Genomic DNA, 16,129 nt, shown 5'->3' with positions numbered 1-16,129 from the left:
TTCATTTTATAGTAAATTAGTTTTGTCTAGTTTATGTTTATGAACAGAGACCTACAGATGCAGTTTAGTAAAGGAAACTCATTTGTGAATCTGAGTTTAAAGTTTTTATTAAACTTAAACTTGTAACTAAGTTCAAATAAATCTTAAACTGAAACTTTGCTTGTTTGTAAAAAGTGATTTCAGAGCCACTCAGTTCTACCTGATGGAAACTGTTTGCCTTCAGTGTTTTGTGCTTATGATCATTTTAATAGACATCAGCGTCACTAATTAATGACATTCTATTAAAAGACTGGTTTACCAAGAGAGACACTGGAGTACTTTCACCTAAAATGAGTTAATGAAGCGAGTTTTGTTATAAAAATGATAATAAGACATTAAAGCCATGATTAATCTTTCAGTACTTTTACTTTTGATACTTAAGTACATTTGAAGGGAAATACTTTTGTACTTTTACTCAAGTGGAGGTCTAAAGGGAAGAACTTCTACTTTTACTGGAGTAATATTTTACCTTGGGTATCTCTACTTTAACTCAAGTACATGGTTTGTGTACTTCGCCTATCACTGATTATAACACACATTCATCTTTTCCTAGATCACTACAGCGCCCTCTTCGCTGGGTTACCAGCACAAACTCTCAGGAAGCTCCAGTATGTACAAAATGATGATGCTCAGGACTGGGTTGCATCGTTTTTACGTACCTAAGTTTGTACATAAAGTCTTCACTGAGTCATTAGTTTACACTACAATGAACTAATGGCAACTACAGAATGAAAACTAGGCTTCTGGCCCTACTGAAAAAATGACCACTAGAACTAATAGGTTTAAAAACTAATGCTTTTGTTTCCTGATGTACCATTAGAGACCACTAGTTTTCTGTAGAACATCTTTAAATCATAATAGAAAACTATCAAATGTGCCTAGAATCACTCTCAGGTTACATTGTGATGTTGACCCGTAGCGAAAAGCCAAAACACATTACAAAAGCACCAAAAACAAACAGAAGCACATTTCTATGGTTTCTATGCTTTTTCAGTTGGGGAGAGCTGAAAAGAGCCAAGAAGAGCCACCATGCCATATATGGTCACCACTAACATTTTTCTCCTTTCAGCCGGAATCAGCAGCAAGACTTCGGAGGTCCATCAGAGGGCAAGGCTGAACTGTACAGGAGAGCTGGCAGGAAAACCTGGGCCAAGACTGGAGCTGCAGTTAATGTGTGCCGGACTTTATCAGCACACCTCAGAAAACACGGTTTTGAAATCATTAACAACAAAACCATCTCACACACACCTTATCTATGCCACTTATCCTCCTGGGTCGCAGGGGTGCTGGAAACTATCCCAGCAGTCATTGGGCAGAAGGCAGTAAACACCCTGGACAGGCTTCCAGTCCATCACGGGGCACAAAACCATCTCTTTCTATGTAATTTATTTAAGCCAGTTTGGTTTCTGAGGTGGTCATAACTCTAAAACTACCCCGGTTAACTGACTCTGGTACCTCTAACATTCTTGCGTTGTCTGAATTTTAAAAAACAGTGCTGCTTTTGATATGGCAACACCCTCCTACTCGGTCAGACCTAGGCAATATCTAGTAATCCCCAAAACTTGTTTTAGTGTAACCTCTCTGACCTTTCTTAGTTTTTCCTTATGGGATGTAAAAGGTCCATCTGTTGGCATACAACTAGGTGTTCCCCAGGGCTCTGTCCTAAGGCCTGTCCTGTTCTAGCACCTAGATGGTGCCACTGAGTCGCATTAGTCAGAAACTATGGTTTTGATAATTTGGCTTTCACCGCTGCACAGATAACACCTAAATTTACACTAGTACTATGTCTAATCTGATGTGCACCACATCCACTCCTACTAATTGTCAAAAAAATATAAAGACATTTTGATTGACGCTTCTTCAACTATTCCTTGGAGCCACCATCTGTTTATTCTTTAATATTTCCTTGCGACGACCAAATATGCAGCTTGTTTAAGCGACTTTTTGTGTCTAACTGACACAACAGCAGCATCAGTTTAGACGTTCACACAGCTTTTGGTGTTTTTGGCTTAGTTTATCAAAAAAAATCTTGTTTTTGGTGTTTTTTTGTGTTTTCTGTTGGTTTTTACAAACATTTATACCTGCTTTGACTAAAGTGTTTTATTATTGTAAATACACACACTTTCTAAGCCACTTATCCTTCTGGGTTGCGGTGGGAATTGGAGCCCATTCCAGCAGTCACCGGGCAGAAGGCAGGAAACACCCTGGACAGGTCGCCAGTCTGTCGCAGGGCAGAAAGACTTATACATTCATTCATTTTCACACACAAAAAGAGTAATTTAGCATCTCCAATTGGCCTGACATGTCTTTGGACTTTGGAGGAAACCCACACAGGCACAGGGAGAACATGCAAACTCCACACGGAAAGGACCCTGGTCACCTGGCCGGGAATCGAACCCAGACCCTTCTTGCTGTGAGGTGACAGCGCTACCCACTGTGCCACCGTGCTGCACTTATTGTAAATATTTAGTGTGGCGTGACCTGTTTTGATGTAGTAACGTGTGAAGATGAAATTAATAAATACTAATAATACATACATACATCATCTAAACCACTTATTCTTCTGGGTCACGGTGGGGTGCTGGAGCCTATCCCAGCTGTCATTGGGCGATAGGCAGGATACACCCTGGACAGGTCGCCAGTCCATCGCAGGGCAGACAGACATACACACTCACACCTAGGGGCAATTCAGCATGTCCAATTGGCCTGACTGCATGTCTTTGGACTGTGGGAGGAAACCCACACAGACACGGGGAGAACAGGAGACTCCACACAGAAATGACCCTGGTCGCTCGGCCGGGAAACGAACCCAGGCCATTCTTGCTGTGAGGCGACAGCGCTACCCACTGCGCCACCGTGCCGCCCATACTAATAATAATCAATAATAATAATTTAACAATAATATTTAATAATTAAATAATAATAATAAACTGGCCTACATTTGAACTTATGTACAGCTGGTGCGAGTGGCCCCAGGTTCTCGCCTCATTGCAGCAGCACAGTGCTCCTGTGCTTTTCAAACAAACACTGGCTCCCTTTTTGCATATATTCACATAAAATCATTTATCTTGTCCTATAAAGCAGTTCTTACCTCCATGACCTCAAAGTCAAAGTCAGCTTTACTGTCATATCTTCTCACCACAGATGTGCAGAGTGATGAACAGCTGAGGGTAAAAGTTCTTGTCAGCATAAAAACAAACTTTTTCAAAAGTGCATTCATGTGTACAGTTCGTGCTGCTCATATTGAATCATTCAAGCTGGTTAATCAGAATGAATCAAGTGCTTAGATCTGGTTTGAAGTTTTGAATATGCAATGGTTGCAGTGGCTTGCAAAAGTGTGGGTACCTGTGTTCAAATTGCATGTTTTGTTGATTTTCTATGTGAAAATCACTTCACACATCCCCTACATGTGTTACTATACCACACCAATCATCTAAAATAACACCGTAACCACTCGGCAACACCCTAGCAACCACCTGGGAACTGTTTACGCTTCACAATCACTTTTTCTTCAGGAAAGGCACTTTTCTAGTTATTATTATTAGTAGTAGTAGCAGTAATAGTAATAGTAGTAGTATTAGAATTAGGGCTGGGCAATAAGACAATACATATCATTATTGTGATAAATTATGCCCCACAATACATTATGCTTTTCTGAACATACCATGGATGTCTTCACTACTTGTAGACACTGACCAACTGCACGGTTTATTCTAAAGAGTGCAAATTTAGCCCAGTTTAACTGGCTTTAGTGCCAAATATTTGGATAAAAATCATTGTGTTCACTGTTTTTGATAGTATTTTTTAATATGTGGCACTACCGATTCTTTTTTTCTCTGTTCCATCAGATGTCTGAAAAAATAAATATTGTGTAGTGTATCATAAAACGTATTGAAATATCACAATATTATATTTTTGCCATATCGCCCAGCTCTAATTATTATTATCAAAAGTTCTCACTGCAGCACATTATCAAACTACAGAGCTTGAGGTTCATAATCCTAAAATGGCCAATCATTCTATAAAATCCATTAGTTTCTACATTTGAAATCGACCTAAATTTACTAGAGTCATCACTGTATCTAAAGAGCCAACATGCCATATAAGGTCACCACTAACATTTCTTTCAGCAGGAATCAGCAGAGACTTATTGGAACTGCACAGGAGAGCCGGCGGGAGAACCTTAGCCAGGAGTGGTGAATGTGAGCTGGACGTGGTCAGCGCTCAGAAAACACGGTGGACGCCAAATAAAGTGAAATGGAAAAAAGTACAGAAATAACTTGTGTTAGTAGGTCTGGTGAACAAAACACCTGCTTCCGAATGAAACTGACTGGCTCTTATTCAATGTTGTACTGATATCTGAGGGAGAAACACATCTGATAAGGATGTAAAATAGGATTCAATGTCAAAACAACAACGGTGTAGATTACCTTGTTATTAGTTAAATGAATACTCCAGTGCTTTTCAACCTAATCACCATCTGCCACATGTGCAGCATATGGTCGATTACCATGAACAGTAATGTAAAGAGGAATTGTGCAGGTTTTTCTGCGTAATTGAGTGTTAGAGACGTAAACAGAGTCATTCAGAATGATTTGGACTCTTTACAGTGGTGGTGATAGGAACCAGGGGTCGTGAGGTCTTCAAAACGTTTTGTTGGGGACTATTTATTCGTACGAAACCCTGCATAACTTTCTGTGAGGAAGCTTTTAGAGGCGTTAAACTCTTCAGATGTCTGGCTCCTATCACCACCAATGTAAACAATCCTCAAGAATGGAGCATTTAACATGAAACCACTCTGAATGACTTTGTTTAGCCATTTAGTTATGCATAAATTTTGGAGAATTGGCAGAATTCACCTTTAAGAGGCAAGTGCCCACTGGGTTCTATTATAAGAGTGCTTTGTTTTCTTTTCCAAGCGAAGATTGTCGTATTAAAATGATCGAAATTATGCTGTATGCACTGTATACAGAGATCATATTGAAATAATATTGGACTATTTCTTTAACTCTCATTGGGTTAAAACTGTGCTGTTTTATTTATTCCAATATCTAGTATCATCTTTTAGCCGAAAAATGGTTTAAATCATCTCAAATTGCTTTTCCAGTCTGGTTGTGGACTGAACTACACTGCCATTTAGGAAACTAGGTTTAAAGGACTGATCCATGTCCAGAAAACCGACAGTTCTAGTCCAGTTCTAGTCCAGTTCTCTTACATGTTAAGAAATGTAAAAATCTAGTGTTAAATGTACCACTGATTCATCACATGCACACAGTCCTCTCTGTCTGCAGTAACACCTGCCGGAGAGCGCAGCATTCCCACGCAGCCTGTACATAAAAACCCCTAAGAGAATGTGACACTGCTGTAGAGCGCTGGGCTAAAGGTGGCAGCTTTAAAAGGGCTTTTCTGTGCTTCTGGGCTTTTTCTGTCGGAGAGACGCAAATTGAGACGAGACGGAGCTGAACTCAATAGCAGGTACTGTTCTTATAGCGTTCCCACATGGACTCATTCTCAAAATACAATCTCAGAAAATGGACGATATAATATAATATAATATAATATAATATAATATGTCAGAACAAAACTTTGTATCTCCATTTCTCCATTTTTATCGTTTTTTTCCTCCCAGTGTCCACTGTTTATTTATTTAATTACAAGCTATTAATTTTTCAGTACAGAAGCCTCAATAAGTTAATGTAATATCACATTTCAGTATTTAGTGTGTCCATTCTTTATCCTTATTACAGCATCCATTCTCTTCAGGAGCCACACCACCAAAGTTCAGTCTTATAAGTTGGTTGAACTTTCTGCTCCTCACTATCCAAAGCAATCCAAACCACAAATTTGTGTCCATAAAACATTACTCCACTTCTCAGGTGTCCAGTTTCAGTGTTCAAATTTTGTCTGTATCCTTTTCTTTGGTGTCTACCAGGTCCTGCAGGTGGTTGTTCGGAGTCCCATTTTCTCTTTTCACTTGTTTTTCAGTTATTTTCACCTTGACTCCCTTCTTTCTTATACAGGTGGATTATCTTATACCTAACAGACTCAGAAATATCTCCTGAAAAATGAGTAACTTGTACTTAAGGGCCGTTTTGACTGGAAATTAAATACTAAAGGGTGGTTTATATATATATATATATATATAAATGATATATTGTTGCTGTCAGGGCAAAACCTTCTATCTCATGATAACTTGGAAAAAAATATTTCTCCATTTAGTACCATTAAAAGTTAAGAATGTTTTTCCTTCTCCTGTAAAGTTACATTTTGGAGATTGGAAGGTTTTGTTCCAACAGCAGTGATTTACATTTATAAATTTATTATTTATGCACATATAAATTTATATATATAGTATGCATCCTGTAATGACGAATGGATGTCACTCCATATACAAACAACCTGACATATATGTGTGTGTGTGTGTGTATATATATATATATATATATACACACTGATCAGGCATAACATTATGACCACCTCCTTGTTTCTACGCTCATTGTCCATTTTATCAGCTCCGCTTACTATATAGGAGCACTTTGTAGTTCTACAGTTACAGACTGTAGTCCATCTGTTTCTCTGATACTTTGTTAGCCCCCTTTTACCCTGTTCTTCAGTGGACAGGAGCTATCGTCTCTGACTTTACATCTACAAGGTGGACTGACAAAGTAGGAGTATATAATAGAGTGGACAGTGAGTGGACAGTGTTTAAAAACTCCAGCAGCACTGCTGTGTCTGATCCACTCAGACCAGCACAACACACACTAACACACCACCACCAAGTCAGTGTTACTGCAGTGCTGAGAATGATCCACCACCCAAATAGTACCTGCTCTGTGAGGGTCCATGGGGGTCCTGACCACTGAAGAACAGGGTAAAAGGGGGCTAACAAAGTATCAGAGAAACAGATGGACTACAGTCTGTAACTGTAGAACTACAAAGTGCACCTATATAGTAAGTGGAGCTGATAAAATGGAGTGTGTGTGTGTGTGTGTGTGTGTGTGTGTGTGTGCGTGTGTGTGTCTCTGTATGTGCATGTAGGATGAAGACTGCAGTCACTGTTGGGCTGATCTTACTGTTCGTGCATCTGGGCAGCTCCTTACTGATTGGCGCTTTTAACGTCCAGACGTTTGGCAACAAAAAAGCATCCAATGCCACACTGCTGGACATCATCAGCACAGTGAGTGAAACACAAACATACCTCATCCATAAACACTGCCCCGAGTTCCTATTAAAGCATGCTGTGTTTGGGTAGATCGTGCATCGGTACGACGTTGTCCTCATCCAGGAGGTCAGAGACAGTGACCTGTCCGCAACTGACAGGCTGATGCAGCAGGTGAACAAGTGAGTCTGAAAGCAAACGAGCTGCAGTGAGAGAAAGTAGAGAGGCAGCGGGTTAACTCTTCCTCTCCTCCTGCTCAGGGGGGCCTCTCCGTACACTTATGGGCATATCGTGAGTGAACCGCTGGGGAGGACCACCTACAAAGAGAGATATCTGTTCATCTACAGGTACTGACTTTTCCTCAGTTATTTACTGATCTGTTACTGTCCTTAAAAGGGCCCATATAATGGAAAAACAATTAGAAACGTCCACTGTTCTATCTCTCCATAGGAGTCACTGGTGTTACTGACCCTCATTGGTGTTACACATAATACAGGTGACACCAGAGACATTTTTAAAATGGCTGCTACGGAGCATCAAACCACATGTCGTCAATCATGGAATATCTACTAAAATATGGAATTTAATCCATTTGTATTCTATTTTTTTTACAATTACCTCAGAATAAAGCAGGTCACACCAGTGACTTCAGCTAAAAGCTTCGTATGAAATCATGAGCTAAATGAGAAAATCTCTGATAACTGAAAGACACAGTGGACTCACCATGTGCTTTTCTTCACAGATCCTCAGAAAACAGGTAAAAGGAAGTCGAGTTATGTCATCAGTGTGACTTTTATTTCAAAATAAGAGATTTTTTTGTTATGCAGTTACACCAGTGACACGACTCCTGGGGAGCACAACTTTCATTATATATTTAATTTTCATTATATAATATTTATTTGGCATTTGTTTTCTTTATGTCATTTAATTCATATATTCCATAGTCATGTATAGATTATTGTAGTTAAATTATTATTTATTATTGTTAAAATTGCTAGTTATATATATATATATATATATATATATATATATATATATATATATATATATATATATAGATATATATATATATATGCCTATTTAGTCTACAGCAGTTTAGCCTCACTCATTCCCGTTGAAGTTATAAGGGGTGTTTCAGCCCAGAGTGCTTTTTGAATGAGGCCAAGCCAATCAAACCAGAGCTCATTTACATATATCAGTCTTAAAGGGACAGTTACAAAAACAACCTGTTTACTCATTAGAGGAATAAGGAAAGGTTGGAAAATTGTCAGGAAGAATAAGGGCCCTTTAATGTTATATTAATGGTAGCACCCTATGTCCTCTTTGTCTTTCTGCTCATTAGGCACGAGACGGTGTCAGTCGTTAAGAACTTCACCTATGACGATGGATGTGAACCATGCGGAACAGATACATTCATGCGAGAGCCGTTTGTGGTGATGTTCTCTTCTAATTTCTCAGGTTGGCATACAGGTTGTTGTGATTTTTCTTATTATAATAGTAATAATAATAATGTTTTATCTTTACAAAGTTTGGCTTATTTTCAACCATAAAGCAATGTGAGATTTTATACCGCAACTGAAAGGTGCTATAAAAGTAATGATTAATAATAATAATAATAATAATAGTGGTGAACTATGACTATTAGAGCTAGGCCTTCAGTTCAGGCCATAAATGTCACAACTCGGTCAAAAAACGAGAAAAAACCCACCTCTGTGATGAAGCTGATTCCTGCTAGCACACCTACAGGACTACAGTAGTACGTTAGCACTAAGCTAACAGTGATTCATACTAGATCATTCTAGATTAAACACAAACGTGATTATAAAAGACATTTCATTTGACACTAACACACATTAACATATATTTGAGCTTGTGTGCCATCTGTAAAAGTAATTACGCTCTTATTAAAGATGGTTCTTCAAGGGTTCTTTGGTAAAGACAATGGTTCCATATAGCATCTATTTGCATGATTAAATGGTGCTCTGGTGGAGAATGTGTTGTATATGGATCTTTATAGCATCAAAAAGGGTTCTGCTATTGTTACGATGTCAGGCTTATCACAATAGAAGAACACTTCTTGGGGCTATATAGAACCCTTTTCAAAATAGAACCATATACAACACATCCTCCGTGAATCTGAAGAACCATTTCTTTCTTCCAGTTGTGCAGAACTTCGTCCTCATCCCTCAGCACACGTCACCGGACTTCGCAGTGGATGAGGTGGACGCGCTGCACGATGTGGTCGTCTACACCAGGCAGCTCTGGAGCACCAATGTAATAACGCTGCACTGAGGGATGCGACCTGAGGGCTCACTGGTGGCACAGATGCTTAAAAACAATTCGTTTCTAACTATGTTTCAGGACATTTTGCTGCTGGGGGACTTCAACGCTGGCTGCACCTACATTAAAGCCAAAGACTGGCCAAACATTCGACTGTACACCGACCAGTCGTACCACTGGTTAATCCCCGACACTGCGGACACGACTGTCACGCACACAACCTGCCCCTACGACAGGCAAGAGCCAGCCCAGCACTGCAGTTCACTGTAAAACAACCAACGTCAGGTCAGAAGTACAAGAAGGTTCTCCAAGGGTTCTTTAGCAAATGCAAAGGTTCTATTTTAAATTATATTTATAAATAATCTTTATAGAACCTTGCATGCTTAATAGTTTCTTGCATGGTGAAATCGTTCTTCAGACTGATGAAGAATGTGTGGTATATGGTCCTACCTAGCACCAAAAAGGGTTCTTCCGTTGTTATAAGCTTGACATCATAACAAAAGCAGAACCGCTTTTTGGTGCTATAAAGAACCCTTCTCAAAAAGGTACTACCATATGCAACACATTCTCCATCAATCTGAAGAACGATTTCACTATGCACAGAACCCTTTAAGCATGGTAAATGGTTCTTTGAGTGTTCGTTCTTCTATATAAGACAACTGTCTTTACTAAAGAACGCTTGATGAATCATCTTTAGGAGTGTAAACAGAACCATTTCATGCACACTTAAAATGATGGTTCTTTAAGGGTTCTTTAGTAAAGAAAATGGTTCTATATAGCTATAAACACCTGAAGAACCATTTTCATGATTAAAAGGTTCTTTGCATCGTGAAAGTGTTCTTCAGATTGATGGAGAATGTGCTGTAGATGGCTCTAAACAGACCCTTTTTGAAAAGGGTTCTTCTATTGTAACAAGCCTGACATCGTAACAATAGAACACTTTTTGGTGCTATATAGAACCATCAATCAATCTGAAGAACACTTTCATGATGCAAAGAACCCTTTAATGGTTATGGTTAGGTAGATAGATAGATAGATAGATAGATAGATAGATAGATAGATAGATAGATAGATAGATTTATTGATCCTGAAGGGAAATTGCAGTGTTTCAGTATTTAAATTAAATTGTGATTGGTTAGAGGGCTTAATAGCATTCCTACAGTATCAGTATCGCAAAGGCCAACATCGCGATATTGATTAATAAATGATGTATTGTGCAACCCGACAGCAGACAGACAGAGACACTGCAAAGTCTGATAAAACTCTATAAAAAGTGTGATAATTGAAATACAATTTAATTGTAAACCTTCATGTCACGATGAGGAGATGAAGTCAAACTGCGGTGATGTGGGTTTTCCCTTGAATCACTTCCTCCCATTGAAATATGTTGTTTTTTGTAGGATTGTATCCACTGAAGACATGATGAGAGGTGTCCTTCCCGACACGGCACAAGTCTATGACTTTATGGCCGACCTGGGACTCAGCCACAGCTGGGTAAGGCACTGAGAATAATAACCACAGGCTTAATACACGGAAAGTGTTAAAGAAATTTTTTCCACTCATCCCAGATGCAGCTAATCAGACATGTTCGTCGTTTTACTTCTTTAGTTTTAAAACCGGAGCTACAAACCTAACATTACTACCAAAACACCAGAAGTCAATAGTCACCCAAATATGTTTTGTACATACATCCTCAAAACATCTCTCAACCTTCTCAAACCACATCCAGGTCTTCATTAAGGCCTTACAGACTGTCACTGTGGTTAAGGAAACTGAGAGCTATAAACAGATAAAACTTCACAGTGTAGCTGAATTCTGTGGGCTACAAGTTTAGACAAGTGTCTTGCCCAATTTTGACTCCCATTGATGTAACTCAGGCATATAGAGTGTGTTTACATGCATTTAATAATCTGATAACTGCAGAAAATGAGATTAACTGCAGTAAACCGATCAACAAGTTTACATGCTCTTGAGTAATCACATAATGGGGAAACTCCAGGTCTACATGAGTCAGACAGTAATCAGATTTCTGCTTTACAACCAGCCAATAAGCCCACAGAGGAAGACGTGACGTAAACGTAACATAAAACTCAAACTTCATACAGCGGCACCACTTTACCTGAAAATATGAACAAACATCATCTAAAAGCTTTAAATCCTTAATTTTGTCAAGAATGTTTCTGCGTCGCTCCACTGCTCACTTATTTCCGGTGCTCACTTATTTCTGTTTTCGCACATGCTCAGACTGAGAAATCCGAAAGAAATCAGAGTAAGAGTTCACGTGCACTGAGAAATCTGATTACTGGGCTGAAATCCAGCCTCTTTATCAGACTTCTTAATCAGATTTCTAGACCTTACTCTGGTCTAAGAAATCAGAGTGAGCTGTTATTATATGACTTTTTGAATAATCAGATAACTGCAGAAATCTGATTATGATCGGATTATTGACGTAAACACATTCATAGTCACCACGGCCTGCATTTCTGTTGTTCCCATCTATTAACTGTCCATTTTGAGAAACATTGTGAACATATAGAATCCATATTCGCATAAATGTGAAAGTGAATCAAATCGCATCCAGGCCCTCATTAGGTGACCCTTATTAGTCCCACAACGGGGAAATTTCACCTCCACATTTAACCCATCTGTGCAGTGAAACACCGCATACACACTAGTGAACACACACACTAGGGGGCAGTGAGCACACATGCCTGGAGCGGTGGGCAGCCCTATCCGCAGCACCCGGGGAGCAGTTGGGGGTTAGGCGTCTTGCTCAAGGACACTTCAGTCACGTACTGTCAGCTCAGGGGATCGAAGCGGCGACCTTCCGGTCACAAGGCTGGTTCCCTAACCTCCAGCCCACAACTGCCCCATTAAGGTAGCGCAGACTTGTTTATGTGGTTTGGTGCACAGTTATGAATCACTGTGAATTATAAAAAAAAAACTTGTATAGCTGAACGTTGCTGGCAGCCATTAGCAGGTGTTGTGCCGAATACCGACCGGGAACAGAATCTGATTCACTTTCACATGTATGTGTAATGCGAACATATGGACCCCAGACTGTATTTCTGTTGTTTCTATTTAGAAACTGTTAATTGAAAAACATTGTGAACATAATCCAGAGTCCACATGTTCACACATAAATGTGAAAGTGAGTCAGCTTTGTATGCAGTCAGTATTCGGCACAACATCTGCTAATGACTGCCTGCTGTACAGTGAAGTTTATTTTTATAACTCACAGTGATTCATATCTGTGCACCAAACCACATAGACAGCCTGTGTGACCTCAATGAGGGAAACGTCTGAGCAGGTTCAGAGAAAATTTGGGTGACTATTGACTTGTAGTGTTTGCTTGCAATATTAGCCTCGCAGCTCCAGCGGTAAACTAAATGAAAATGCAAAATCTGGACAGCAAACATGCCCTGGCTGATCGACTTCATCTGGGCTGAGTGAAAAACGTGTAAATTTGACATTTTGCTTTCCTTTAAATGACGCCGATTTGTGTCTCCCAGGCTCTGGCGGTCAGCGATCACTTCCCCGTTGAGGTCCAGCTCAAATAAGCTGCTTCGTCAGCACACGAGGAGTCAGGTATCCTGACTGTTGAGACATGTAAGCCTCAGTGTGGTGTTCAAGTCCAAAAATACTTTCAATCCTTTTACTTCTAAACTGCCATTTTTGTTGTGGCATAAAATAGCTGCTATTTCTCTCGTCCACTGAGCGAAGAACACTGAGCTAAATATCTGATTTAAATCAAATATATCATTCAAGCTTTCCAACTTTAGCTAGAGCGTTATTTTTCTGTTACACACTTACATATTTTTTTTATTCTTATTTTCAGTAGGACTGAAATCCGTGCAAACACCTTTTCAATAAATGACGTAATGCTTGGGATGATACTGGATGACAGCAGTATGGATCTGTTAATGTTGCCATTATTTTAGGTAAATATTATATTCATAAATGTGAATATATGACAGCACAACCAAAATTTTTTAACGTTTTCAAAATAGAATTGTCTTTGTATGTGCTCCCTCTGAAGCACATGCACTCTTACAAAAGATGGTTCTTTAGTAAAGAAAATGGTTCTATATAGAATCATGAACACTCAAAGAACCCTTTGCATGATTAAAGGGTACTGTTGCGTCATGAAATGGTTCTTCAGATTGATGGAGAATGTGCTGTAGATGGTTCTATATAGAATGTTTTTGACAATGTATGGCGTCAAGCTCTTAACAATAGAAGACCCCTTTTGGGTGCTATATAGAACCATCTATAGCATATTCATGAACATTTTCCATCAATCCGAAGAACCCTTTCATGATGCAAAAAACCCTTTAATCATGCAAAGGGTTCTTTGAGTGTTCATGGTTCTATATAGAACCATTTTCTTTACTAAAGAACCCTTGAAAAACCATCTTTTTTCAGAGTGTGTGTCAGGCTCCAGTCCTCACAGGCCAGAACTCTGCAGACTTCATCACGCTGCCTCATTAAACACACCTGATTCAGCTCATCAGCTAATCAGCAAAGCCTTTATGAACTGAGTTCAGAGCTTTAGATGAGGGTGAACGCTGAGCTCTGCAGCACTTTGGCCTGGAAGGTCCCCAGTTTGACACGCCTGCTTTAATGGAAATGATGCATAAGGATGCATAAACTTTTAACAGTTTTGCTTCAAAAATGTTGTTTTTTTAAGACCCCTAATGATATATTACTTTCACTTAGAAAATTTTATTTGTTTTGTTTTGCGTTGCTTGGTACAACTGATCATTGTCAACGTGTTTTGTAATGCCTTAAATGTTGATTTTATTCTCCATTAAAAAAAAAATAAATAAATCAGCACAACCACACGACACCACAGTGTGACTGGTGACCTACTAGTAGAGGGATTTTGCCTGTTTGTCATATTTTGTATCATACATATACCAATCAGGCATAACATTATGACTACCTCCTTGTTCCTCTCCAGCAGCACTGCTGTGTCTGATCCACTCGCACCAGCACAACACACACTAACACACCACCACCACATCAGTGTCACTGCAGTGCTGAGAATGATCCACCACCCAAATAGTACCTGCTCTGTGAGGGTCCATGGGGGTCCTGACCACTGAAGAACAGGGTAAAAGGGGGCTAACAAAGTATCAGAGAAACAGATGGACTACAGTCTGTAACTGTAGAACTACAAAGTGCACCTATATAGTAAGTGGAGCTGATAAAATGGACAATGAGCGTAGAAACAAGGAGGTGGTCAAAATGTTATGCCTGATCGGTGTTTATATCACTGCTGTCGGAACAAAACCTCAAATCTCCAAAATGAGAACTTTAAGGTAATAGCACACTTTACTTTGAGTGTAATTCAATGGAGCTCAAATGGCCCAAAATCAAGTAATTTTGGGCCATTTCTTATGGTCCCTTCATCATCATTAAGATTAAAACTGTAAGATTACATTAAAATGCATCAGATTTACACAAAACGTAAAGGACAACAGGCATTTTTGAATTATGTCAAAAACTGAAAAATGGCAAAAACAGAAATACAAGGTTTTGCTCTGACAGCAGCGGTAAGCTTTCAATTTGATTGATCATATTTTCATCATATTTAGTATTAGACATGTACACTATATTAAGGCATACAGGTCTTAACAGTCAGAGTACCCTTTAAAGTCAATAAAGATAAGGAGAACAGTTAGAATGTGGTAGTTGGTCATTTTAAGGGAATATTCCAGGATTTGTCAATCTAACCTGCCACACTGGAATCGTACGTTTCAGCATCTGCCCAATGACCTCTACTCTAAGTTTGTGTTCTTCCTTTGCTAAAAACAGAGAAAAATATCAGAAATATTGTCTGTGGTAACTAAATGTACAATATAGATGAAGAAGTAAACAATTGAGCTGAAAAACAACCAAGTATTCCTTTAACCCTTGTGTGGTGTTCAGGTCTGTGGGCCCCATTTTCGATGTTTACCAAAAGAAAAAATGTTGTGATTTATTATTAGTTCAACCTCAGATTCTTGGTCTTTGATCATTTTCTGTGAAGATCATATAAAATACCCCATTTTCAGTGTCTTCACTCTGTTCACCCCCCACACATTTATACTACACATGTGGTGTTGGGCTGAACCTGCGGGGAGTAAAAGTGTGGAGGTGCTGTGTCCTTCACTCTGTTCTCCTCCTACGTGGCCTGCTGTTAGTGTGTGTGTATGTGTGAGGATGGACAACATGGACAGGCTGCTGACTGGCTACAGCTGCTAAAGGAGAACCCTACGCTGGACACTTGTGATATTTTAAACATCTGGTATTTTTACATAAACTGTTATGGCTGTATTGATTTAAATAAACAATAATGTGGTGGGTCCAGCAGACCACTGAGTAACAAACACACCACCACCACTCAAGGGTTAAATGTTGACTCCTGTTCAATCATCAAATTAATCAGCCGTCTCTCTGTAGCTGAGCAACACAGTGACTTCGGAGCAACATAATGGATCAGCAAACATGATCCTCATGCTTACACTGTTAAAAACAGATGGTTCTTCAAGGGTTCTTTACTAAAGAAAATGGTCCTATATATAACCAGGAACACTCAAAGAACCCTTTGCATGATTAAATGGTTCTTTGCATAATGAAATGGTTCTTCAGATTGATGGAGGCTGT

General features: G+C 39.3%; 1 protein-coding gene across 1 annotated transcript; it reads left to right on the top strand.

Annotated features, from left to right (window-relative positions):
• The first annotated feature begins 5,382 nt into the window (after window positions 1–5,382).
• Window positions 5,383–14,350, top strand: dnase1 (deoxyribonuclease I). Its single transcript, XM_036590012.1, has 9 exons — window positions 5,383–5,514; window positions 7,078–7,216; window positions 7,292–7,380; window positions 7,459–7,545; window positions 8,541–8,656; window positions 9,360–9,472; window positions 9,560–9,714; window positions 10,879–10,972; window positions 12,991–14,350. Exons 2-9 carry the CDS (start codon window positions 7,079–7,081, stop codon window positions 13,036–13,038), a joined length of 840 nt encoding a protein of 279 aa, XP_036445905.1. The 5' UTR covers window positions 5,383–5,514; window position 7,078; the 3' UTR covers window positions 13,039–14,350.
• Window positions 14,351–16,129: the final 1,779 nt, after the last annotated feature.

Source organism: Colossoma macropomum, unplaced genomic scaffold (genome assembly GCF_904425465.1).
Source record: "Colossoma macropomum unplaced genomic scaffold, Colossoma_macropomum, whole genome shotgun sequence".
Lineage (NCBI taxonomy): Eukaryota > Metazoa > Chordata > Actinopteri > Characiformes > Serrasalmidae > Colossoma > Colossoma macropomum.
The sequence above is the reverse complement of the archived record's forward strand: the minus strand, read 5'-3'. Positions and strand labels throughout refer to the sequence as shown.